General features: G+C 39.5%; 1 protein-coding gene and 1 long non-coding RNA gene across 35 annotated transcripts in view; one reads left to right on the forward strand and one right to left on the reverse strand.

Annotated features, from left to right (window-relative positions):
* LOC101950813 (uncharacterized) overlaps positions 1-27897 on the forward strand; it is a 240023-nt gene that overhangs the window by 204373 nt on the left and 7753 nt on the right. The gene's annotated exons all lie outside the window — the stretch shown is intronic.
* SEMA6D (semaphorin 6D) overlaps positions 1952-27897 on the reverse strand; it is a 297026-nt gene continuing 271080 nt past the window's right edge. For 5 of the 31 annotated variants that reach the window (XM_008163356.4, XM_008163367.4, XM_008163346.4 and 2 more), the window contains 18 exons: positions 17492-17647; positions 17028-17139; positions 16396-16456; positions 16250-16312; positions 16061-16162; positions 15726-15816; positions 15352-15471; positions 14754-14842; positions 13830-14047; positions 13582-13713; positions 13208-13363; positions 12946-13119; positions 11965-12105; positions 11790-11867; positions 10765-10856; positions 10363-10419; positions 8045-8212; positions 1952-5581 (listed from right to left, as the gene is read on the reverse strand). In XM_008163356.4, coding sequence (XP_008161578.1) covers positions 4278-5581; positions 8045-8212; positions 10363-10419; positions 10765-10856; positions 11790-11867; positions 11965-12105; positions 12946-13119; positions 13208-13363; positions 13582-13713; positions 13830-14047; positions 14754-14842; positions 15352-15471; positions 15726-15816; positions 16061-16162; positions 16250-16312; positions 16396-16456; positions 17028-17139; positions 17492-17600 — 3267 coding nt within the window. In that variant the 5' untranslated portion in view covers positions 17601-17647 and the 3' untranslated portion in view covers positions 1952-4277. The remainder of the gene's footprint in view (positions 5582-8044; positions 8213-10362; positions 10420-10764; positions 10857-11789; positions 11868-11964; positions 12106-12945; positions 13120-13207; positions 13364-13581; positions 13714-13829; positions 14048-14753; positions 14843-15351; positions 15472-15725; positions 15817-16060; positions 16163-16249; positions 16313-16395; positions 16457-17027; positions 17140-17491; positions 17648-27897) is intronic. The other 26 variants (XM_065559400.1, XM_065559402.1, XM_065559401.1 and 23 more) reach the window with 18 other exon arrangements.

Consider the following 27897-nt stretch of genomic DNA (forward strand, 5'->3'; position numbering starts at 1 on the left):
TAAACTTGCTGGGCCTCTCCTTCGCATTGAGGCCCTAGATTAAACTTTTAATACTTGGACACATGCTTCCCTCAGTCAGTGCCAAATCCACCTAGTTCATTTTTTGAGCAAAACATCTTTTGCCTTTCAGCTTCAATACCTACATGTATAATTTTTATTTCAAGTCAAATTACACTATAAACATTTAAGCCCTCTCCCCCACCCAAACAAAACAAAAAAACCCAAACATTCAAGGCCAAGATAACCCCTCCTGGTTATTCAGTTCCCTTCCAGGATAGAGAACCTACTATCTACAACAGCTTTGTCTTCGCTGCTGAAGTAACTGAATCGGAATCGGCAGCTGCAGCAACAGTATATGTGCTGGATTCTCTTTTGATAGTGAGACTTTTTTCTTTAATGATCAAGTTTTGAAAGGATCTTTTTCTTGTATCCCAATTTTCTAATTTCAGTGCTGAATTAAAGCATTTTCACAGGCTTGTATGGTGGGTTGCGACAGTTATGGCATCTAGGACAGAGTGTCCATACTGATGAAATACTGTATAATATACTACCAAATGACATATTACTCTGGGAAATGTGGAAAGGTTCAATATAAAAACAAATGTGGAATATGGTGATGGAAGGCTTGGGGCTAGAATAAACCAAACTATTTTGGGAAGAAAAACATCCCACTGTGTGGAACTAAATGTATTTTATGTGCTGAGTCAATAATTCTTTGTAATCTTGTACCATTATTGTCTGAGAATTATTCAGTTTCAAAAGGTATTATGCTTACATATAAGGAACAATGGAAATTTTACTGTCATTTTCGTCTTGAGTGTAGTTATTTTTACAATGGAAAAATGTAGTTACTTTGAGCAAATGAGGAAAATGAAGTTATATATTAAATACAGATTTTAAATGTGCATCAGCTAAACCAGTCCACAAAGCTAAATTGGTTTTTGGTCTAGAAAACATACATTGGTTATCAGATTTTCATCCTGTATTTTTTTTTTTTTTTTAGCCAATGTGCTTACATTTTTTTTAAATGCTTTTAGTAAAACTATTTTTAGGTGCCACTCTCTTGGTATAACTTGTAAAGTAATTTCAGGTTATTAATGATTTGAAAAAGAAAATTATTGTAAACCATTTTTATCACTTAAAAGCAAATTTTATTAAAAGAATGCTGAACATTTGCTTTACGAAATTGCCCTGTTTATTTTTAAATTAACCACGATGTTGGCACATATTAACTATACTCAATTGTATTGTTTAAAGTATGTGCATTGTATATAGTTCTGCTATGTTTTATTACCAGTCCAAAATCCAAACAGCAGCAAAAACTGCACTTTTAAAGCATCAGTTACTTAGGGAAGTGCCAATACTTGATTTAGTTTAAGTTTAAAAATAGCTTTGCTGGAAATTGTGAACATTAATTATCTATATTATGGAGGAGAAAACTGTCCACCTTAATAGTGTGCTGTATTTGCATAAGGGATGGAACAGAGAAGGGTTACTAGACACTAGAGAGATTTCCAGGAAGCAAATCTGCCAACTGTAAGCCTGAAATCAAGTTACAGTACAGATTTCAGAGGGGAGTGTTGCATGTTTTTTAAATTAAAATGCATCTGTGTAATGAATCATATGGACTAATCTGACACAGTATTACATTTTCCCTCTATGCCAGTTATTTTGATGTTTTATTTTTAACTCAGGAGTCTAACAGTTGTCTGCACAAGCCTCTCAAGAGCCTTCGTGTCAGCATTAGACTGTTATAAAAACGGAAGTACATTTGTGTGCCATGCTATTGGTCTTTTGCAATCTGCATGACACCCAGTACTGCTGATGAGGTGATGTGTCTGTGGTTTCTTAATGAAGCTATTAAAAGCAAGCAGAGTTTTTCATTCTTTTTAATCCATAGGACAATACATTTTATAAATATAGTCAATAACAAAAAAAGTCAGGCATTCAGTAGATTTGAATATTTTATTTTGACTTTACATGCGGTGTTAAAAACCCAAAGAACGTATTATTTACACATCCACAATACAAGTTTACAAGATATCTATACATGTTAAAGTACTCTGTGGTATAGAGCAGCTTCATTTTTAGGGTTACTTTTTATGCCGTACCATTAAAAAAGATACAATCTGCGTTTACCTTTGCACAAATGGATAAAGCATCTTTTGTATTATTAAATTAACTAGGTTGAATGTTAGAAATTTCAACATAAATACTGATAGAACTCACATTACCATCTACAAGGCAGCACAATGTTACAGAACGTTATCAGGGTTCATATCAGGGTTCACATACATTTATGTTTTGGTTTCACACAAGTCTGTATTAATTAATATTTGTGAAGTGAATTCAAATCAGTTTTTGTCATTTGCTGACTGAGTAGATTTTGTTTTTTAATTGTTATTAATCTGTAGTGTTTTAGTTGCGAGACTGAAACATTTAAGAAAAGAGATCACAGGATTTTGGATCCAGAGGTCTAAGGAAACAAAAGTTCCTTACAGCCTTAAAGCAAAGAGGAAAATAAAAAAGGAGTAATTTCTATCCTTTATTCTATGTTCTGTAACCGTGATCTAGTTTTCAGACTAATCTTTTCTCCTCCTCCGATATGTAGTATAAATCTTCATTGTCTCAGAAACCGACTAATGTTATTTGTCCTACTAATTGAGTATTCCTTTGCCATGGTTATTTCTACGGTTATGTTCAATAAACAATGTGGTAGTGTGTAGTTTGCAAGCTAAAACAGCCATCTGTGTTGAACATCAGCTGCAAGTGGATACTGTAAAACCTACTAAATGGCTTGCACAACTTTAGCAGGTGTTCCATTACCCTAGAAACCTTATTTCATTTCACTTTATAACTGATCAGTGGAATGTTTATCATGGCAAGGTGATTTAATATTGCTGTCTTCTTGAATTGCAGGCTGCCTTTATTTACCACTAATTACTCTTGCTTTTTATCTTTTTTTGGGTGCTTGTAAAAAGAATTACAACTGGCACTGAGGAAATATGTGCTATATGGAGGACACTTGACAGATTCTTAGTACTTTTATCATTCGCATGAATAAGGCACAAAATGCACAGATTCAGGTAAACTCACACATAATATTTACAGAATATCGTCATTACCTGCATGACTTTGGAGAAAATACTTACATTACACAACATAAACAAATTGATTGCACTACAGTTGACTTTTCACAGACTGCTTCTGCCAGGCCAATTAGCGCTTCCTCCTTGATATTGACAAAGGTCTATCAGAGTGTAGTATGTTATTAAATGCAACAAAAAGGTAACTTTATTACACAGGCATTGCCTAGTGTGTTCTAGATTATTAGCTGCCCTCAATGAAAACTACAGGGGATCAAATTCACAGTGGCCAGGTATTGAATGGAGGAACTGTGGAAGTACAGTGAGATTCCCCACATCCCACCACAAAACACTAGATTTGAAATGTACAGATCTGAATCGATAGCAGCATAATAAAGTTATTTTAGAATTAACACACTTGTACTCTTTCATTGGATTACTAATTCAGCAGTGTATATAATCTGGAATGCTGACTGAGATGGACAATTCCTCTCTAGCTGTCTCCAAACTGAACCCAATGGACTGCAGAAGGAAGAGTCATTTGTTTGTTCAGTCATGCTCAATGTAAACAATTCCACAGCAGAAAAGATGCGATGACAATCTACGTACAACCTAGTGTGTACAATACACACACATACACACACACACACAGCTTTATCTGTGGCATAAACAAAATGCCAAACATGGAAACAAACAATGCTACTGTTGGGCCAGAGACTGAATTTCAGCAAATTGCTTATTAACCCAGATATTCATTGAGACATTACCATTTTCTGACATTTGTGCAAGAGGCAAGGTGAATGCATACATACTAAAATGTTCACATTTAATGGGAAGACCACACATATCGGCAGTCTAAAATGGAACCCATTTTCAAGTAATTGCTTACAGATTTTTCCAAGTACTTTATCAGCTAGTTAGAACAGTAAAGTAGCCCCCATTCCCATTGTGCTACATGTCTCCTTAGCTCGAAACAAAAGAAATGTAATGACCAGCACCTTCCTTTGTTTATTTTAGCAAGTCTTGCTGTAGCAATGTGTGGCAAGACATAGATGTTGCTGAAGTAAAGACAGTTTCTTTGGCCACTTTGTTCTCTTTAATTACAAGCAAGTCTCTGTCTTATGTCTCTCCCACAACATCCTCCCACAACCTGTACAGGTCCATGCCACACTCTAATAGAATATACAAGTCCTAGTAGCTGTATTTGTTCAGTGGTCTGACTGAAGTTGTTTGAGGAACGAATGAGGGTTTTGGTGGCACGTCAGGTTTTATGGATGGTGTCCTCTTTATTCCTGTACGAGGAAGGGTTCCATTGCTTGTGTAACTGCTTTGTCTGGATAAAGAAGGTTGTAGATGAACGCTGACCGGCGTCCCTTGCATGTAGTCCATCTTTGTGCCTGTAGCAGGAGGCATGTATCCCCCGCGGGTAATACTAGGCTGTCTGGATAACAAAACACCATTTGGTGAGTTTAAGTTTTTAGGCAGGGCAGATATTGAATGCCTTTGTGAAGAATTTTTGTGATAGCCCCTTTGTCTGTCTAAAGAAGTCATTGGTACTGCTGGGGTAGTAGGGACATCCACTCGTTTTGTTGGACTATTTCTTGGAAGAGTAGATGGAGGAGAGTATAAAGATGCCTCCCTGTTAGGAACTTTAGGTGGAATTTCAGACATATTTCCCATTGGATCCAGCATTAAAGTCTGGTGAGCCACTTGAATGTCTCCCATAATTGATTTGGGATTATTAGGAGTTTCATTTAAATGTTTCAGAAAATCGTTCAGGGTATTCCTGGAATCAACAGATCTCCTGTGGTCTCTTTTGCTTGATGGTTTTGTAAGTGGGTGATCAATATTTTGCATCTTTTTGTCTGCTTTATGTGCATTAGAATTTGAGAAAGACATGTTGTAGTCATGGGTAGCGTTGGGAAGAACAATGGCACTGGGAATATGTCCATGACTTAACGGAGAATGGGGTGGGGGACTAGAAGGAAAAAATTGAGGGCTTTTTAGAGGGGTTTCTTTTCTTGACGCATTGAGGTTGCTATGTGCCTTGTCTGACTGACTCTTCATCACCTGCAGTGTCTTTTGCTGCAGTACTGGTGTGGATTCAGGAGTAGGAAGTGCAGCTAATTCTGGAGGCTGGCCTCTGTGGTCCATTATCATGGATTTTGTATCACCATTCGGCGGCAGTTCTTTTCTGCTACTCAACAGATTTGTGTACAGTTTAGGCGAATCAATGTTTTGCTGATATTCCTTGACGGGACTATCAAATAACCCATTCAGTTTAGCAAAACTTCCACTGGAGTCTGTACAGGACTGAGCTGATTCTGCATCTTTGTGTATTTTTCTGGATTTCCGTACAAATATATCTCGGTAACAGTATACGGCCACTCCTGCAAGGAAGGCTCCCAGGACAAAGGCAGCAAAGACACAAGTGATCAGGACGTTCATGTGTACCATTTGGTTGGAATCTCCTGACTGTACTTCCCACCTTACACCTGCAACAAACATATGTGATACATTAAAATAACAAAGGTCACACACACAGTCCAAAACCAAGGCTGCCTGCCTTGGTGAAGGACAAGGATATATAATTAGATGAGTGTTTAAGATAGACTAGTGTTAATGTAATTTGTCTGGATTCTATCCTCCATCACATTGCCGAGTGTAAATTTTTAAAATAAAAATGACACTGCTAGTATTGAGCAGCACAAACGTAGACTCTGCATTTCATTTGCGAATGAGAAAAGCTTGCGAGTGTTCCATTCCCCAAATTACATTTAGTTATATACTGTCCTGGTCTAGTGTCTAGCCTTGTCCCCAAATATTTTTTTAAGGCTCACAAATAGTGGTTTGTATGTTATTAATATTAACAATTTCTGCTGGAAAATTGGGGTTAAAAGGTGCTACTCTGCCAGACTGCAATTAATAACTCATGGAGGAATTTTTCTCTCAATTTCCTGCCCAACTCATAAATCAAAAGAGAGACGGGATTATGCAAATGTTATGTAAAACTGAATAATGTACATATTGTGGTGTTATAAACATGTTAATACTGTGCAAAACACATGAACTAATACATTCATACTCTGCTATCCTTAGACTACCATACTCTGCATGATTATTTACTTATATGTTTTACAATTCAAGATTACACTATTTTATACAGGCATTTTACTTTTTTTTCTTATTTACTCAATAATGAGCATTCCAAACTGCATATCATTTAAAATACATGGTTAATAAAAAGTATTAGAGTTTGTTAAAATCTAGAAGAAGAATGAATATTGGATTAGTTTGTAATTCACATATTATCACAGTGTCTCTTAGTTTTTTGGGTTTTTGTTTTTAAAGCAACCACAGACATCTTGCAATTAAGACAATGTTAGTTTTTAAAAGTAATTCTGTTAACTGTACCAGGAGAAGTCAAAATAAAGAAGAGTTGAGATTATAGGAATATATTGATTTTTGTTAGAGGCAAGGCCTTTGAACATTGTTAATGTTCAGGGTTATAGATTTTAATGGGTGTTGTGTAGAAGAGGAAAGGAAAGAGGAGTAAAGGTTCACTAATAGAAATGTCACAGAATGTGAATAAAAAATAAGAGCAAATTAGGACAAAAACGTATTGACTTAAAGCAAATAAAACTGAAAAAGCTGAAACAAATTAAAATAATAAATGCACTTTTATAATGGCTGATAGGAAACCTGATATATTTTGGTGACTTGTAGAACTGAGGCTCTTCCCTTGGTTTGTGACTTTCATTAAATATAGAATTGTGCAAACATGTCTGTCACCAGGATAATATATGTACCAATAAAAGTCTCTCATGAAGTTTTGGCTGTTGTTGATTGTAATACTGTTTTGCCAATATTTGTTTCTGTAACAGCCTATGCAATGTTTCACTTGATTGAAAGGAGGAAAGGCAACAGAAGATGAATTGTATGTAATCTATAAAATCAGACTTCACATTTTTTTAGTTTTCAGATAAGCTGGGAGTGTGTATTGGGAGACTCTACACAGCTGTCTGAGTGCAAGCGCCCATGCTCTTCTCTCCAAAGTATAATTTCAGTGGATTGAATCTCAAACCAGACCCTGCAGTTCCTTGCAAACCCACTGAACTGAATGGGAGTTTTGGGGGTTCAATGAGTACAACATTGGACCTCATCTGAGCAGTTTTGTCCACATACCCATGGGCTGTTACTTTGCACTTTAGAATTTGTCTTTAAACATTAGCTAATACACCAAGGCACTATCTGTTTGGCTGAGAGGACCAGCAGTCTCATTCAGGCTCTAAAACTACTGTTGTTCTGTAACCCATAGAGAAGGGTTCACTGGCCATTCTAAAATTGTTTTGAGAATGTCAAAATTTTTGGAAAACCAAAAGGTAAAAGAAAAATTGTGTTGTTTTGGGTTGATCAAAAAGTTTAGTTTAGTTTGAGCATTTTAAAACACTTTTAATAATTTTAAAAATACACAAAGTAAATTTTGCAGCAAAAAGTTGTTTCAAACTGAAAAATCAAAATGTTTCATTTCAAAAATGTTGAAAAAAAAGTTTTGCCTTTTTCAGATTTTTTGTTTTATTTAACCACAACAATTCAGTGAAAACAATGTGTATTTGTAAAATATTTCGGGTGACCTGAATCTGCTTCTTTTAGCAAAAGTTTCAGCTGAAAAATTTCACCCGGCTCTAGTAACCAACTGCCTGAAGGGCAGGTGAGGATTGTAAGGCTTGAATTTACATTTGCTATGCATCCAGAATTCCTGCTGACATCAGCTGAAGTTTTGCAAACTATGAACATCCCTTTGCACACACACGCCAAATGGGCAAGAGAACCATGATTGCACCTTCTGTATATTCACAGGTAATAGTATAAACATAACAGTCCCAGCATTTTCAAAATTCTAATTGTACCTATCAGGTTTCCATTCAGCTGTAATGTATTTCCTGGTAAGGCCTTACCCTTTGGGACACCTGATAATGGATCAGAATAATCAGAAGTGTTTGGGTCATCTTGAACTACAAATTTCCGAGAGCCAGTCACTTTAGGTTTCCAGGAACCAATCACTTTAGGTGATATAACTGGGATACTTGCCATTGTGGTAATGGAAGCTGAGGATAACTCCATGTCTGTGGTGGCAAACAGATTTTTATTAATGTGTATTACAAACAGGCTTTCCTCACTGTTTTGTGGTATTTCTAAATTATAGCTGGAGAAGGCATTTAATGGGAGTTACATGTCAGGGCAATATATGACCTACACTTCACAGAAGTACATAGGGCTGCCAAAAATCAGATTAAAAGTACAAATTATACATTAAATAACATTACAGCTATTATTCAAGAACCAGGAAAGTCAAATGGAAGGCAGTGAGGAAGTTATCATAAGCAACTGAAGGAGGGGGAAAGCACAACTTATTCTACTTTACTGATGTATTGTTTCCTTTTATACAAGCTGTTTCAGCGTATTTTACTGTCTTTTAAAAATCTCTAAAAAGATGTTTATTAGTGACCTTGTAAGAGGCCAAAATACTAAATATCCCTGAGAGACCAGCTCAGCTCTGTTAGAACTGTAGTTAGGCCCCGTTGGGAGACAAGACACATATTTTTACCCCTTATATTGTAATGGTTCCTAAGGAACTATGCTGCTAGATCCTTCTTAGTAATGAATTGAGTGTATAAAGTCATTATGGCCTATGTGGTAATGCCCATGAGCAGCAAACCTATTGAACCTAATAGTCTACACTGAGCCTACTTTTCAGGTGCAAATCCCTGATTTGTTTGCACGGGACCAGACAGATTTATAGCCATGTGTGCTTGCAACTGGGGATTTGCCTGAGTAAAGTAAGCACTCAAATGTGTGTTAATTCAGGGCTCAAAAATCAGGTTCATTATGTGAGTGTCCTAAAAAAAATCAGACTGAAAGTTGAATCGATTAAGTGAACGTTCATGCAAGTAAGGCAGCACTTTCAAGTAATATGGTTGCCATTTCCCGCCCCTCCCCCCCAGCCCCAAATTTACACCCTAAGTTATATTATGGGCAAATAAATCTGCAAAGTATTTGTTTGTGTATCAAACACAGCCCCCTTGTTGAGATACAGAAGTGCAAATACCAGCCCCACAACTTAAACCAGTGGTTCCCAAACTTGTTCTGCTGCTTGTGCAGGGAAAGCCCCTGGTGGGCCGGGCCAGTTTGTGTACCTGCCACATCCGCAGGTTCGGACGATCGCAGCTCCCAGTGACCGCAGTTCGCTGCTCTAAGCCAATGGGAGCTGCTGGAAGCCGTGGCCAGTACGTCCCTCGGCCCACGCCGCTTCCAGCAGCTCCCATTGGCCTGGAGCAGCGAACCACGGCCACTGAGAGCCGCGATCGGCCGAACCTGTGGACACGGCAGGTACACAAACCGGCCCAGCCCACCAGCGACTTTCCCTGCACAAGTGGCGGAACAAATTTGGGAACCACTGACTTAAACAGCCCAACAGATTTCCTTCAGATTTGGCAAACAGGAATGTCCCCAAGGGCTGAATCCCAGAGACCAAGTTTCAGTCTGGACTGAACTCTGGAAAATAAGGGCTTGATCATGCTCCTGTTGAACTCGATAAAGGTTTTACTATTGAGTTCAACAGAGTAACATTGGCACCTATATTCCTGAAAAATAGGGATTTGCAATGAAAATGCTGTGAAAAAATGTTGAAAGGAGTAAAGGGTCTGAAGGCCCTAGGACAATACTGCACCAAAGTTCTCTAGTCCCGCATCAGTTTGCTAGAGCCTGTGTTCTGCTATACCGTGGGTGAGATTAAATGATTAACATTAGCATAACTATTGAAACATTTCCAAAACACAGAAATACACATTTTAGAAAATGTGTATTTGCTTGATAAGACTGGTGGTGAGGGGGAGAGGAAGGAGAAAAAAAAGGAAGATGATGAGATTTTTGCCATCCATCTATTAGAGATGACCAAGAGGGGCATTCACAAATGCATAGGGGCGCGGGGGGGTAAAGCTGAGTGGACTTTCGTGCAGTGAAGATGTCATCTATGTTAATCAGGCTCTTTAATAAAGGATGTGTCTCAATAAATAATGAGCTGTTAACATGCAGCTACACAGGGTGAAGAGCTGAGCAACAAGAGTCCAGCTAGCTTTACTATCAGTGGGAACATGAGTAAAAGCACAAAAATGAAGGCTTGCCACCTGCGCAAAAGGAAGGGAAAAAAGGGCTGAAAATGCTGAACTGAAGGAAAGAAAAGGTCATTAATTCAAAAAAATTAAAAAAAACTAACCAGATGTTGGGTCGCCAAATATTTTGTAATCTGGTGTAGTTGTAGTAGGCAAAATTTCTAAAAGAATTAAAGGAACAAGTAATCAGTGAAAAGTAACCAAAAGAAAGCAAAAGATTTTAAGACCTGAGTAACTGAAAATAAAAAAGAAAATACGATCTGTTACCAAAAAAGGGAAATTGTTCGATACCTTACAGCTCTCTGGAGTCAATAGCAAAGTGAGGGAAGGAGAGGGGGAGAGGTAAAACATCTCTGCCACCCCCCGCCGGAGTAGCTCAGCTTTGTGACTGGTCGTGGTAACACTAGGTGGTGCGTGCAGGGTGTCACTGAATGGCTCATCATAAATTTAACATCCACAAACTACTGTTGACACATTATAAATTAGCAGCAGTGACTGTGTCTTACCATGGCAGTCCCCAAGCTGTCCTGTATTGCCGTATTCTACATCTTGCTCATATCCTCCAGTGCTGTGGTTGTATGAAACAAACAAAGAGAACCTGCAATTAATAGCATTAATAGGGAAACAAATGATTTTCTTCTGAAAGCATAAACCAGACACACATTTGTTCAGCAAACTTATGGGAAAGGGGAGTTGTACAGTACAGGATAGCAGAAAGACTGTATATTAAATATAACAATTATGTAAAGGCTTTAAATTTTTAAGCACTTACAGCAAGAAATAAATCAAGTTCTCACACTAATCAATTTATGTATCGTGCAACCACTCTTGTTTGCTGGTATATCCATGCAGCTCCAACTATATCAACTGGCGTTGTGCATGCCTATCTAAGGGTAATATTGGACCCATTATAAATACCACATTTAACATCACAATTGCTAATGCAATGTGCTCCATGAGCCTGCTTCTTCAAAATACCCTTGGAAAGGTACAGATTGGCTGTGGAAAAGTCTTACATGTTTTCTGCTATAAAATGTATTTTTTCACCTTTGTAAAAATCAAGTGAGCAAATTTCACTTAAACAGTCCAAAAAGTTGAGACGAACAGAAAATTTAGGCTGTAGGAGACTTTTCCCCATGTAGTTATGAGCCTGTGAAAATGAGAAAGGAAATAATCCAAGTCTAAAACGCATTCTTAAGTGTTGTGGTCTCCTGGGAGTGAGTAACTAGACTATTGTAATCTCTTTGCTAAACTGATGATGCTTATGGTCAGTAATTTGTCTGCGTCATGCTCCAGGTAGCCCTCCCTATAGGTCTGATTGTCCTTACGCAGGTAAAACATACACTGAAATCAAAGTCTTCCCTAAGTAAAGACTATAGAATTGGACCAGAATTTAGCATTCTGGTTTTTTACATCTACTAAGAGAAATGTAGTATTTTTAGAGCATTAAAAAGGAGATTTAGTGAATGAGTGCATGCACATATATAACCTACTGTAAATACATTGGGCTGATTTTAAAAATAACACTTACAGCATGCCAGGTTTCACTCTTCCGCACGCCCCCTGGTCTAGCCAGCCACAATAGGGGTCTCGTGAAGCAATACAAGACCTGTGCAAGATCAAACCAGAGAAAATAATGTCTTTCGTCCATCACCAGAGATTTCTGTGCCTTTATTTTATGGGAAAGTTGAGGAATGTAGGCTTACTTTTTACATGATCCATGACGCTCACAGCGACTGAGGGGAATTCTAACAACACAACTGGAGAATGCCACAAATACAGCATGGTGTTCTTTATCCAACTGAAGGGAAATGACTTTTCTGTCCTCTTCACTCTCTGCATTACACCTGTTCGGTAAAAGTCATTTGAAACAGTTATTGATATAAACCAGAGTATCTTGTGTAAAGCTTACACTGGCAACGTTTTTGATTTGGCAGTCAATTACAGCTGTGTAGGAACTGAAAACTGTATGCTCAACAATTACTATTGCTTGGACATTGCAATGATGAATGCTGTAGAAATGCTTACACATCAGTGTAATTTAATCTACTTCTAGGGTGATCCCCATACAACCTAAGGATTACCAGAGCTCTTTTTTGTTCCCAGATCTGCAGCTGGGTGACAAGTTCTGTGATCCAGGTAGGAAAACTCCAAACCCACTGGCTTTGTGATTTCACTGTGTCTCATACACCTGTCATAGAGCAGACTCTAAAAATCTGCGCTGGGTCTATTTGGATTTTAAATGGAACACTTCACATGGCCCTACCCAAATTCTTTGCTTACAGAACAAACAATCTTTATTTCATTAGTAATTATTTTATTTATCACTGAACACTTCGAAATTCTTTAAAGGAATTCCTTAGCTAAGGTAATAGTGTATAAGTACTGGTGTTTGGTATCTAGAAGAGATTGCATCAATGACTTAACAGGCGTGGAATTAAAATGCTCTCTGCTACCCAAAAAATGTATGTACTAAAATATTTTCAGGTTATTCAGCAGCATATCTCCTCCATAAACAGTGGGAAATGACAAAGAATGAGGAACTTGGTGAGAAAGCATTTACAAAAAAAAAAAGTAAAGAAAAAACACCACTGCTTGTTAGGCCACGAGAAGAAAATGACTAGGTGAGAAACACACTGGAATATTTTTGGTATTTTGGAGAGCAGTACTTGTAAAATAATACCTACTTTGCATGATTATAAGCATCAATCTCTTCCAGTAATACGCTGTCATTCAAAGAAAAGGGTCTGGTCTTTGCTAAGATCTTAAGTACCACTCCTGCTTCAGAGCCAACAAATATGACTGTGTAGTTTTGGTAGGGTCCAGCGGAATGGTCTACAGCAACTGCAGTCAACCTATATCTACCAAAACCCAAAACGCACATGGTTATTCAGAAGAATATTTCTTTTTTAATGTACAGATGTGACTTACTTCACAAAGATTCCATACCTGACCCGTGTCTTTGTGAACCAGGGCTCCTCGATGACTGATGGAACTGCAGAATCCATCAATGGATGGGATTTGATGAAGGATAGAGTTTCATCCGGGAAATCAATGGAGGTTTTGTAAGCCTCTGCTAGACCATGTTTTGCACAGCAACCAGGTCTGAAAGGAAAGCAACATTTTTTCTTTCTCAATATTTTAGTTAATGAGAAAGGGTAAGCATCCTGAAAGAGCATGGCAGGCTGCAGATGAGAATACTTATGGTCCAAGTGAAAGCCACTGCTTCAATTTTACATGACTACATTCTCCAGTGTGTCATTGATTTAAAGGTAGCAGTTTACAGGAATAATATTATTGTGTCATGAGCAAGAATCTTTTACCTTGGCTTTGGTACTTTGTCTTCGGGTACAGCTGTCCAAACAGAATCTGGAGTCTTTTGTTCTTTAAATCTTCCTTTGAATACTTTCTCAATGTCATCCATGCTGAAAGCACACACGGCTGAACCAGGGATGCTTTAAAAAAAAAAAAAAAAAAAACAGGTACTATTGTAGTCTGAATTCTTGCAACAATCTTAGTTGTAACAGGGAACTGGAGAGCTTCTTTTGATGTTAGGTTGCTCATCTCTCACCTGTTAAGCTGTGTGGTGAATACACCGACAACAGTAGGGACTCCATTGATTTCTATTATGTCTGTGATCGACTGCAGAACATCAAAGTAGAAAAATGAATCCCCAGGAACAGAACAGTTGAGACGAGCTTTTAAGAATGAAGTCCAGTGTTTTTCCAGCACTCTCTGGGAGCCACCCATGTCATTTTTGCATATGCGTGCCACACGGGAATACACAGCCTGTACAGGGGACAAAAGGCAGAGATTGGCTTATGAAACACTATGAAAAGTACCCCCCATTTTCCAAGGATAATTTTGTTAACAGGAACATTGCGGCTCTATAGCTGCTTTTCTGAGTCTGTATAGAAAGGAAGAAAGCAAACAACGTTTAGCTGCTAGTGCATAAGCATTTTAATGCATCATTGAGCCAACACAATACTCCCAGCCTTGCCTCCATCTTTTTTCAAAATCATATTGTTAGTAAGATTGAAAGTCTTTAATTAACCTCGTGTAAATGGTTTAGTAATTTACTATAGAATATCCTTCCATGGTGAAGCAGAAGTATCATATTCTGCATTAGTATTACAGATATTCATTAGCCAGAGGCATTAGGGAGCCACCTTTTGAACCCCCCCTCCCATTTTTTTTTTTAAACAGTAGGCAAAAACAGAATATCTGCTAATTTCCCGAGTTAAGGAAATGGCAAAGCTAAAAGATACCTGTGGAGGACTTTGTTAACAAGACAGGGCGAATGCAAAAAGCTTTAAGGCTCAAGATACCTGACAATTATAAGGATGAAAAAACTGTATCAACTTTATACCATTAATACAATATGATGTAAACTATATTTGTTGCTGAGGCTATTTTCCATGACAACCATATCGCACCCTGATAGGATTTTTGATACTTCACAGCCGATTGTGACACACTGACTTTATATACCTACCTTGCCTAAATTATTATGCTCTACAGCAATTTCTCGAAAGAAGAAATAAACATAGTTGCCATATTCTATGGCATGGAGGAAATGTGGTTCTGCAAGAAAGAATGAAGAGAAAGCTGTTTACCTAAAAGAACCATTCAATAAGTATAAGACACTGCCTGCTCTGCATGACTTAAAGGCTTTCCCTTGGTTACATACCAACTAAAGGGAACTCCAATATTCAAGAGACTTCAGGAAGTCCAAATATGGGTGCATTCAAGCTTAAATGAACTTGTAGTCTTTAATGTCAGCTAATGGACTGTAAAAAGGCCTCAAAGGAATTGTATTACAGTGAAGGTCTTTGTTACTACAGATTCATTCATTAACCTATTTAACTGTGAGTGTGGGGGGGGGGGGGGGGAACCCTTACATTTTAAACAAAGATTGTGCTTTATCAGCACAAAGTTGCTTTCTTATCAATTTGATCTTGCTATACCAAACATTGCATGTACGTTCACACAGTGGTTATATAAAAACATACTGGCTATGATACACTTCATCCTCAAGGTCAATAAAATTATATCTGTCACATACACAGGAAAGTAATTTTTTTCAAAATTACCTTTTATCCATTTGGAATCATATTTTATTGTTCTTAGGGCAGATCCATCTCCCATGCTGCGGTAAATAACAGCATCACTTGCCAGAAAATCTGCTACTGTTGCTGAATACAATTTCCCATCTAAAACAATAGTCAAAATGTGGTATTAATGGGCCATTAATAATACATAGAATTCTTACTAGTCTGTAATCTCTCTTTGTACTGCCACTCTCCCCAAAATTACTCTAACCTATATTTTAACAATTTAGCTTCTAATCCTTTTGAGACCCTTTAGCGTAATCTTAGAATCTGAGGCACCGTGACACCTGCAGCTTCTCTGTGCTTTCTTTTAAAGCCGTCTGGCACCTTCTGCATCATTAATCAAAAGTTCTTACCAGCAAAGAGGGCAACGTTGGTTTGTCTGGCATCAAATGGGCATCTTGCCAATCCGCTAATTTCCTCTCCGTCATACTCTAAGGTATTCAGCTAGAGAAGAAAAATAAATTGGTGGTGGTGGTCCTCTCTGTTCTACATGCCAGCATGAAGGGGTAACCCTACTTTTACATATACCTTAACTCTAAATGATGGTTTCTGTCCATTTTTATCTAATATTCCATGACACTCGGGAAAAGAAGCATTCTGCACTTGTACCAAAAAGCTTAACTATCACAACACAATTATTTTGCAAACCTATAAAACAACAGATTAATGGTTTATTTAACGTGCTTACCCAGTAGTATCTGCACATGGGGTTAAATGCATTTGTACCACAAACAAACACCATCTCATCATTTCTGGGAACAAAGACTTTAATAAAGTTATGGCATTCGTCCTGAAAGAAGAAAAACTTGTATTAAGAACAGATTTCACGCCCACACTTAGTAGTAGTATTTTGCTGCTCTGTATATGATAAACATACTTTGTGTTTGCCTTTCATGGCACAGTTCTCTCTGTCCTGCTGTCTCGATCTCCAGGTTAATTTCTGTTTAAATCAAATAAGAAAGTTTACTTCTTGACCTGAAAATTCTTTTAAAAAATCAAATCAATTTCCTTACATCTACTCACTTTGCTTGGAGTAACTTCTGCCTTGGGAACTTCATTTAAGTTTACAGTATAAACTTGGTCCCTATTGGAAACAAGGGCATAAGACGCATCAAGTGAATGCATGAATATGTTGGCTGTATGGATAGTTTTTATTATAGATCTACTTTTTAGGAAACTCGATAGACAAAGAATATATTTTGAAGTCTTTATGGATTTTCTGAGTCAACACTGAACATTTTTGGTTCCCAATACAGTAATGGTTTTAGATAGCATCTGTGTTTTTCAGCTATTCAGTTCTTATCTATCACATACTGTCCAAGCCCAGCTCAGTGTGTCAACATGCAAAAGTTTTAGACTCTTTTCCTATATCCCTGAAGTGTCATTCCATGTTTAAAGTGACCAGGATACGTTTTAATCAGGGCTGTAATGGAAAAGGAGGAAAATGGTTTAGCATAACGCAGCAGCATATTGCTGCTTTTGGCCTTCAAATCCAATTTTTATACATGGGGCATAGATACTGTTTATTTCTCTGGGAGGCTTTCCCCCCCCCCATTCCAATTCTGCAGATTATTTTTTTAATAAATTGCCCACATTAACGCATACCTAGGAGAAAAAAGAATTTAAATCTAATAAACTGACTACAGGAAAATTACCTGCCAGCGATATAAAGTGTGTCTCGAATTTTCAACATCAGTTGAAAGTCCAGCCTGTGTTGAGATTCATTGCCTGAAGGGCGTCCTTTAAATACTGGATATTGCCTTGAATCTGCAAGTAAAAATGGGCTACACCATCACTCAGGATTATAGAGCTAAAGAATCAATAAACAGCATTGATTAGCTGTATATACTAGGTGTAGAAGGCTTTACACTAAATTCCTCAAGCAATGTCTTGAATATGAATGAATAACAGCTAGCCAATGTCAGCAAATGTTCTTTTTACTCAAATTAGCGCAGTATTTCTGAGTGCTTTTTTTAAACGAGTAAGAGCCAGTAAATAAATGTGGTGAATTGCATAAGAATAAATATTTTTACTTGTCTACATATTAATTAATTAAAATTTCAATTAACCAAAACAATCATCTAGTGTTTTAAAGGCAAACAATTTGCAGATTACTTACAATGGTAGTCAACAACATTAATAGGGTTATCGTCTTCAGGAAAGCTGACAGCTAGGCACTGGGACACAGTCAATAGCATCACACAAGCACAAAGCAGACGCAGCCTCATGGCTGGCGAAAAATAGCACCAGCTTCTTGGTAATACTGTTTAACTACCTGTAAAACAGAAAGGTGGCAATGAGGTTTCAATACTACAAGACAATAAAAGTGACTTCTTATTGCAGAGAGAGGGTTTTTTTATTTTAATGTTAGCAGTGGTGGAGTAAACTAGCGTTTATGAAAGGCCCCTTTGTGTATGTTGACGGAAAACTACTATGTGACAATGCTGACTAACGCTTTTCTGAACCGTATTGATGTTTGCTAAATTTTAGTTGCATTTAGAGGTATTTTAGAGGCAGCCGATGAATGTTATCCTAGCTAAATCACAAAGATACATTTAGGCTGCTGACTTGGTGAGAACATTGTTAAAGTTGGGATTAGAATTTTAATTAAACTGCTCTCTCTTTCCCTTCCCCCATTACCAAATGTCAGCCAACAAAATCCTATCCCATAAACTACCTAAATCTTATCTACTAACATCAAGACACACATTGTTTGTGTATGCCTCAAGCCAGCATTTAGATTTAAGCTTGTTTTAAATCTAAGTCTAATATTCTTAGGGCTATAGAGTCACAAAAGGACTCAGGTGCCTAATTACCACTTTAGGCACTTAAATCCCAGAATCAGGCCCCACTGAGATTCACAAAACCCCCACAGGCACCTAAACTCCACCGGCACCTAAAGTTTTGCAATAAAAGCTCCCTAGGTCCTTTATGTTTCTTCCTCTGAGTATGCGCACAGCAGCTCCACACCAGGTGTCCAGACGCATAAGCCCTAGGGTGATGCATGAACCAGGGGAAGATAAGCAGAGGAACACCTAACTCACTGGTGGGCCTGATCCAGTAAGCGTGCTCAGACCTTGCCAGTGGATTGGGCCCTATGGGAGTCTGGAGGAGGCGCTCCCTCATAATGTTGAGTCCAATAATTAGGTACTTACCTAGGATGTGGGAGACCCCTGGTTCAAGTCCGCCTGAGGGGGAGAAGTAATTTGAACTGGATTTGCCATCTCTCAGGTGAGTGCCCTACCCTCTGCACTATGGGATAGTCTAATGTGGAGTGCTCTCACTGGGCTATTCTGCACCTAAAAATTAAACATTCTTCACACAATATTTTAAAATTCTGCCAGTTTTATTTGTCAATAAATAAATGCAGAGGCTCCAGCACGGCAGCAGGGAGCACAGGCCACTGGCTGCATGCAGGTCGGAGATCATCCTGCAGCCCCCCCGCCCCAGGACGAAGACTCAGCGGTGCGGCTTTACCCGAGCCTGATACAGCACAAGGCCTGGACCTGTCCCAGAAACACCCTAGGGCCCTGCCCCTCTGCACCAGATGCACCAGGTGTGAGGCAGGCTGGTTCAACCAGGCAGGAGCCAAGCGTGGCGGGGCTCAATGTAGGGGATCCAGGTGTGGGGTGAGAGGATTATGTGTGGGACAGTTTGGGTGCAGACAGCTCAGTTGTGGGGGGATCTGGATGCACAGAGGCTTGGGGGGGGGGATTCCAGGTGCAGGGGCAATGGGACTCTCCAGGTGCAGGTGGTTGGGGCTCAGCAGAGGAGTCTAGTTGTGGGGGATCTCAGCGGGGGGGGTCTGAGTGCTGGGGGAGTGGGGCTTGGTGGGATGGGGGTCTGGGTGCAGCTAGTTGGGGTCAGTGGTGTGGGGGCTCGAGGTGGGGCATCAGGGCGGGAGTTTGATTGCAGGGAGCTCAGTGGGCAGTGGGCTGGGTGCAGTGATGGGTGCCTGGAGGCAGGGGATCAGGTATGGAGGGCTAGGGATGATCTGGGTGTACGAAGTGAGGCTTGTCAGGGGTGTCTGGGTATGGGAGGTCTGGATGCATGGGGGTTGGGTAAATGGGGAAGCTGCTTCCTATACAGTGATTCCTCCCCCCACAGCTGAGGAGCAATGGGGCAGGAAGCAGGGGAGGTTTTCGGGGGGGGGGGGGGAGAGGGTCTGATACAGCCCCAGCCACTCATTGCAGGGGAAGAGGAAGTTCCGTCCTCTCCTGCCTCCAGCCCAGACAGGACTAGCAGCTCATCCCAGCTCAGGGTAAGAGCCACTAGCTGGGGTGTCCCCAGCTCAGTGGTGAGTTACCTCTCCGTCAACTGCTCTGAATTCCTGAAATGATGTACCTGCACAGCTAGAGAGTGGCGCGTGATTGCTCTTGCAGCATCCCTTTGCTTCCCTGTCAGAAAGTCATTTTTCTATGGGGAAGCAACGAAATCTGCGGGGGACATGAATTCTGCGCATGTGCAGTGGCGCAGAATTCCCCCAGGAGTAGCTATGGGATAATCTAATGTGGAGTGCTCTCACTGTCTCCAATTAAAACTGTTCCACTGTGCCTAAATCAAGTCAGGGTGCATAAATCAAGGGAGACTGGACCCTGGGTCTCCTATGTGAGCGCTGTGACCACCATACTATAGAATAATTCTCATGCACTCTCTCTGGCCCCAGTGATTCTTTCATTATTTATCCACAGTGGAACAGCTTCACTGAGGGAGTCCCATATCAGAATATTGCATAGCTCCATGGCTGGAGCACTCATGTGAAAGGTGGCAGATCTCAATTCAATTCCCTTCTACCCACAGTTGAGGGGGGATTTGAATCACAGGGGGTCCTCACCTATTGCCCGGGAGCCGCCTAACCACATAGCTATGAGGAGTGCCTCCTCCCCTTGCCTGGCTTTTTGCAGAAATGGCAGAGGCACCTAACAGCAAAGGAGGGTTTGCTGCTGAGAATTCCAAGTGTCTGGAAGCACTTCTCTGCAGTCTGGACTTAGGTGCCTATCTGCGAGAGAGGGGTGGGGTTTAGCATACACCCCTCGCTTTGGCACCTCCTACCACGTGGGTTTTTGTGAATCCCGTTCTCAGGCATCTATCTCTCCCCATGCATTGTACAGCGAGCCTAATTCAGGCTTTGTGACTCTAGTGGTTTTCTAGGCACCTAAAAGTTAGGCATGGTGACGCTGACTGACCACACGTAGGTTTCTTTGTGACTCTAGCCCTCAATACCTGACACTCTATTCCCTTGTCCCTTGTACAGTGATTTACTCGTGTGCAAGGGGAGCATAAAATGCTACCATTCTGATTTGGTAGTGTTTGTCACCCACGCTGCACTTCCTTCACATTGGTGTGCAAAGTGCAGAGCAATGGAGAGAATCAGTCACTGAGAATGTATTTCCCCCACCCAATGCTATAACTAACTAAATAATGCAGATAATTATGTATAGACTTAACAGCATTCAACTTTTATTTTTATAAGGCCCATGTATAATATCATTTTTTATTTTTTTCAATTTTTTCAATTTAAGTTTTCACAGCTGTGGGAAATTTGGGGGGGAAGGTCAGACAATAATTATTTAATGAGAGTAGATGCTAAGATTCAAAAAGTTTAAAGCTTTATAACCATTAAAACTCAAAATGTGAACATGTCAAAATACACAAAGTAAATTATTTAAATCAAACTCTACAAGTTCTCAAGAAGCATTTTCCTTACTGTGTCTCTCTGTAAATTTTGATTATCATCCCTGGAAATATTTTTTCATTGGTTTGTTGTGTCTAACAAAACTGATCTTTCCAATATTTACTGATTAAAAATCTAATCTTTCCAAATCCAATTATGTAGAACCTTGTTTAGTCTGAGGCACCCAAAAGATTGTATAGTATGTGTTGAGATCACGACGTACGCCATGGAAATGCAGCAGTAGCACTGTACAGCAATGCTTTTAGGGGGCAAGTGAAATGCAATTTGGGCAAGATGCAAGAAAACATTTCTCAAGGATTTTTAATGACCACACGTAGTCTGGGCATAAGTTTTATTTCACATTAGACACATGGCAACTGCAATACCATACCTCATAGCAACTTTCCAAAGCATTAGTTCAGTTTTGAGTTGCAGGTACAAATCTCTATTGATTTAATCATAAACACTATGTTCTGCAGTTGTTGAAATCACTTATTCTAATAAATTATTTGTCTTAGGAAAATAATCAGATCTCCTGATTCCTAATATTTCTGAGACCCAGTTAAAATGTGCTTAAGTGCTACTGAAAGTTAGGAAGCTTAGGATGAAAAAGTTGGTCCCACTCCCAGGGTTGGTTCTGTGCAAGGATTGTCCAAGTTCCTATGGCAGCTGACCTGAGTGAGCTCATGCTGGACTAGGTGAGACCAGCATAGATAGCGGTAGTATTTGGCAATGGAAGGTATATATGAGGTCCTATCCATTACAGACTGACCTGAAAAAGATGCATTTTTAACTGTTAATGATGCTTCTGCATCTCAAGTCCACCAGCCAAGAACTGATTGCACTCTTAGGCAAGGGTTGCACTCTTAGGCAAGACTGATAAGCAGCAGTGACTAATAACAATTCCTGACACCATCCTTGGCTTGACACAGCCTCCTCAGATGACGCATCTAGCATTAAATTGCTAGTGAATGCACTTAAACAGAATGGAATTAATAACGTTAGTCAAGTTAGTTCCTTCTTGTTCAAGTACACATCAGAGTGGGATACTGCAGCTTGGTGGCTCTGAGATACATTCTTCTTTCTGCAAACAGAACTCTGGCTCTTACAAGCTTTGAATACCAATCCTATTCTCAAGACTAGGAAAAGAATGAAGCGAGGCATCAAAGACCTCAAAATGTAGTAGGTCAAACACACCCAATACAAAGGCAAAATGGCTGGTAAAGAACCTTGTAGAATTCCTCTCCTGAAGCCTCCATCAAGCCAGGAGGAGGCCTAGGGTAAGTGGAAGGGCCATCAATTCTAACTGACCAAAGAGCTCTTTTGGCCTGGTAGGATTTAGAAATACACAAGCTGGATGGATCAGTAGATGCATCAATTCCATGTGCCTCACACCATGATTTTTTGGAGCCCTTGATACTTCCACAAAATAAACACATTCTGAGATTTCAATTCCCAATCTACCATGGAGACATTTCTGAGATTGTGGGTATATTAGACACAGGAAGGATTTCCTCCTCCCAGCCCCCCAACCCAAAACGATCAGGGAAAACATCTGAACAAAGGTCACATGAAATCTTGATGTAACTACTCTGTCACAAAGAAGAGTACTTGAAACAGGGCCTTTTTTTTACTTGAGCAAAATTAAAAAAACAAAATGGCAGTCAAGAACAAAGGGTAGCTACATGTGTGCTGGTCAAAAATTACAGTGACATAAAAATAACTTTGCTAAAATGAAGAGCCTCCCCTCTCCCCCTCAAAAAAAAAAAAATTAAAGAGCAAACAAAGTGAGAATCAGTCTTCTCAATAACACACTTTAAGAGCAGTGTAATGCTAGTGGACCAGACCCCACAGAGAAATTTTCCAGGACAAACACGGACAAACCCACATTTAAAACTTCCTTGAACGGAGAGGATTGATCCAAAGATGGAAACTTTATGCAAATGTAAAAAGCTGGGAATTTTTAAGTTTGAAATCCCTTCTAACCCAACCTCGACTCTCACAAAACCTTATCAGAGAAAGATAAGAAAGGCCATACTGAGTCAAACCAAAGATCCATCTAGCCCAGTAATCTGTTTTCCGACAGTGGCCAATGTCAGGTGCTTCAGAGGGAATGAAAAGAGCAGGTAATCCCTTAGATCTACTTCTATGTGAAGGTCTTTGTCATGAAGAGGGAGGAGATCCAACAGGGAAAGCTAGACTCAGTTACCTATGATTGTAGAGGTAAAGGTTTCTTTATTATTCGGTATATTAAAAGCATTGAAAGAAAATGAGTATCAACTCGCACTGCCAATATGTGTAGGAGGGAAAGGGCAGCCACTTTGTGAAGGTATTTGGATCTACTATCAGACCTTTGGCAGCCTTGACACAAACAGATTGAGATCAGGACTGCCAGGAAGGAATAAAACCTGAAGATAGACTGTTCCTGGGATGAACAGAAAATTTACTCAACCTGGCCACTAGAACACAGGCTTTGCCAGACCAGGTAAATACTTCTGTCGCACGCAGACATGCTATTGTGAAACACATACATAATTCTTACCTCATTCAACCCTGTTAATGGAGGTCTGCAGGGGACTATACAAATAGAAACGCTGAGGTATTTGTTTCACCAGAATCACCTGATTATGAATTATTGGAAATATGTGCCCAGAAGAAAATTTAGAGCTCAATTACGCTCCCCGGGTCTGATTCTTTTCAGCCAGGCTTCAAACTGGTCTTTGATGAATTTTGCCTACAAATTGCAGCACCAACGTTTTTGCTACTGTAGGTGCAAATATTGGCAGCAAAAGTATTCCTAGCCCCGTTTCACAGAGGGGGAGTTGAAGCAGTGACAGATAAAAGCCAGAATTTTCAGAAAGGCTCAGCAGCTACAACTAGAGGCAGATTTTTCAAAGACCTCAGCAGCCAATAAGCCCCTCTGAGAACAGTGGGAGCTACTAGGTTTTACGGTAAGATTTTCCAAAGAGGTCAGGTGACTTGTCCAAGGTCATACATACATAAAGGCTGTGGAAGAGATGGGAATTCAATCTAGATCTTCTGGACTCCAGTTCAGTGCCTTAACTAGATTTTGCAGGTACTAAAATACAAGGATAGTTGTCTGTTGGTGCAAACTTTCACCTGTAAAAAGGAAGCTGGCCTGAGTGAAAATCCTCACTGGCTATTTCACAGCAAATAAAGGGCTGGCTGTGCAAAAAGCAAGAAGTTGCCCCAAATCTTTAGCTGCCTATTTGTGGCTAATTCCTGTCATTCTTTGATGAGAATGCCACCTTTCAATTCTTGATTGGTGGAATCCAATACCACTTCCCTTAAAAGATGAGCCTGGCTTCAAACAATCACACTTAAAAGGGAAAAGGTCAATGTTCCTTATCCATTCATCTACCCAAACTTTGTCAATTTCTGTGTGTCATTCCATTAATCATTGTTGCATGTTTCTGCCATGTAAAAGGAAATGGGGGAAGGGAAAGTGAGCCAGCTGCAGAGAAGCAATAATTAAATAAAATAGATTAAAACCAAACTGACAATTTTCCCCTCTAAAAATCATAGCCAAATTACTTTACCCTACCAATATTTCATAAATTACCAAGCACAGGCTGGGATATGTGCGGTGGGGGGCAGGTAAATGCAAAGAGCACCTTGGGCCAGGTTAGAATGAAACAAACCTAACTACTAATCAGCCTTAAATGTCCTCTAGGAGGGAAAAATGAAACTAAGTAATAAATTAAACTTGGGGGTTAAAAAAGCTATTATAATGAAAAATATTAAATGAGGCTTTGTCAAATTCTGCCATTTTCTTTCTGCACTTAGCACAGAACAAAGCCAGGTGTTATGAGGGTAGCAAAGGGATTTCTTTGGGAGAAAAGGTGTCTCTTTGAAATGGGGCACCATATTACCAGATTACTGCCACTTCAATACTAGGTTCTAGTTTGTCAAAGTCATCAGGTTTTTTTTATCCCCTGATGTCTTTGAGACTCACTTCTGTATAAATCTGGAATTTGCCTGCTGGTTCAAAGTTTGAGAAGCACCAAGATTTGAAAATAAAGGTGCCCTGAGAAACTAACAAGTACATATGACTATACCTGGGAGTAAAAATAGGTATGTGCATGCCATTGAGTGCACAGGTGCTTTTCTGCAGTCCTGATGCATGCTAGTACACTTGAGGGTGCACCTTTTGAAAAGAGCTTTAAACTTGTTCATTCCAATAATAGTGCAAATGTAAAGGTCTGCTCCAGGTCCAATTCTCCTCTGTCACTGCTGGCTCATGCATGCTCACCAAGTTTCCTGGGCTCCACAACTGTGAATGCTGCTCCCCATTCCAAAGGGGAATGGACACTCTTTCTAGAAGTCGGAGTATGCCTAACGCAGCATTCTGCAGCCACTTCTGTGGCACTTCAGTATGGTAATCAGGCTCTTGACAATGGTATTGAGGGTACTTGCTGAGCATATTTCTGAATGGCCTTTTGGGGGATGAGTTTTTGTGTGGAAGACAATGAGTGAAATCCTGGCCCGAGTGAAGTCAATGGTACTTTTGCCAGATTTCAGTGGGGCCAGGATTTCTTACTATATGTTCAACCTATGGGTGATAAATGGCCTCTGGTGAGATGGCAGAAGGGCTTGAGAAGCTGAAGTAGCAGGATGCAGGGGAGACGAGCTGTAGCTCACTCCCAAAGAGTAAGGTGGGTTTTTTGTTTGGGGTTGTTGGGATTTTTTTGTTGCCTTCTATGGCAGGTCATCCTTCTCAGGGACTTTGGAAACTTTTTACTAGATCCAGGTCCTAACAGATAACGCCAAACATGTTAAAGTTAAACCTCATTCTCTGTTGCCCAGCACCTTGTGAAGTAGTTATCTATACCTGGGTGAAGTGGGTGTTCCGTGTTACTAAATTAGAATAGTTGAGTTTTATACCCCCTGTGGCAGGTGTAAATGACTAACACGGTCCAGGCTAATGGGGAATCAGGCCCAACATATCGGTAGATGAACTTTGAAAACACTGTAATTCTCTATATTCCAAATTAAAAGACAAAAACAGTGTAGTCTAGCGGCCTGAGCACAGGACTTGGGGGTAGGAATTCCTGAGTTCTAATCCTGGGTGTGCCACTGTGTTGTTGTGGCCTTGGTTATTCTCTCAAAGTCTCGATTTCCGGTTTTGTGAAATGGGGGTGATAATGTTTACTTCCTGTACCACAGGAGCAGTGTAAATATTCAGTAGTTTTTATGCAAGGCTCTTTAAATGTATACATCTCTGTAAGTACTAACTATGGTTAATTTTATAATCAAGGGGTCAAATTTTGATCTTAGGCCTAGTCTGACCACAGATTTTTGTACTGGAATGACTATGCCTGCTGGGGGGGTGATTCCCCCCCATAAAGTTATACCAGTACAAAGAAATCCCATTCAAGACACCAATTTGTCATACAGGAAGGGGAATCAGCGATACCAATATAAGGCATCTTTTTACTAGTATAAGTTTGCCCACACAACGGGGGGGGGGAGGGAAGGGTTGTACTGATTTAACTATACTGGTATAGTTAAGGTATAGTTACTGAAGGTAGACAAAAGTTGGTTTCTTCCATGGGATTTCTCTCATATGTGTTCCTTTTAATTTGGATTGACTTCAGTGATTCTGCATGCATGTTACTGAGGGCAACATTTGGCACAGGGTGTTTATTCTACATTTAGGTCTCACACGCTGGCTGTGCTATGGTAAATCCATATTTGAAAGCTTGATAACGATAGCCCATTTTGGCTAATTATCAAATAAAGAGTAGAGAAGGAGAATATTTTGGCCTTACAATACGAAGTCACATACTTACACTATTCTTGTGGCCCTTGAGCTTACTCAAAGACTGCGTAGAATTAAACACATCAGTCATAAAATGAACTGAAGAAAATGTGTTTATGGACCATATAAATGCACACTTTTGATATGATGGTTCCTCCATTTTATCCTGCAATATACACACAGTCATACTTTTTTATGGGGACAATTTTTATAAAATGTCTGGAGAAATTTAGTATTTGGAGCCATGATACTAACTGATTCTGAAACAGCAAATAGAAGATCTGTCTCTTTAAGATATTGCCTGACTTGTTTAAAGATGTCTGCATCAACACTTCTTGAGCTATGTCAAAGTAAAAAATTGTTTAATATTAAAGTGATGAAACCATAGTACTGAATATCACAGGTTTGATCTTAATTGGCTTATAGTACTGTTAGTTACACTTCAGTAACATTACAGAGAGAGCACACCTCCCTTTACTCTAGAAGAAAATGATAGAATGCTTGCTAAATGGCTAGGGCAGTGGTTCTCAACCAGGGATACGCGTACCCTTGGGGGAACACAGAAGTCTTTCAGGGGGTACTCAACTCATCTGGATATTTGTCTACTTTTGCAACAGACTACGTAAAAAGCACTAGCAAAGTCAGAACAAACTAAAATTTCATACAATGACTTGTTTATACTGCTCTATATAGTATACACTGAAATGTAAGTACAATATTTATATTCCAATTGATTTATTTTGTAATTATATGGTAAAAATGAGAAAGCAGTTTTTCAGTAATATATTCAGTAATAATTTTCAGTGCTGTGACACTTTTGTCTTTTTATGTCTGATTTTGTTAGCAAGTAGTTTTTAAGCGAGGTGAAATGTGCGATACACAAGACAAATCAGATTCCTGAAAGAGGTACAGTAGTCTGGAAAGGTTGAGAGACCCACTGGGCTAGGGTGACTTATAGTGATGCAAAAGTTCAGTGGTTGATTAGACACACTTTGAGGACTCAACTCTCTTGTGATCAAAAACTTACTCAAACAAAGCAGTTTCAGCACGAAATGAAATAAGATGTAGA

The sequence above is a fragment of the Chrysemys picta genome, chromosome 10 (assembly GCF_011386835.1).
Source record: "Chrysemys picta bellii isolate R12L10 chromosome 10, ASM1138683v2, whole genome shotgun sequence".
In the NCBI taxonomy this organism is placed as follows: Eukaryota; Metazoa; Chordata; order Testudines; family Emydidae; genus Chrysemys; species Chrysemys picta.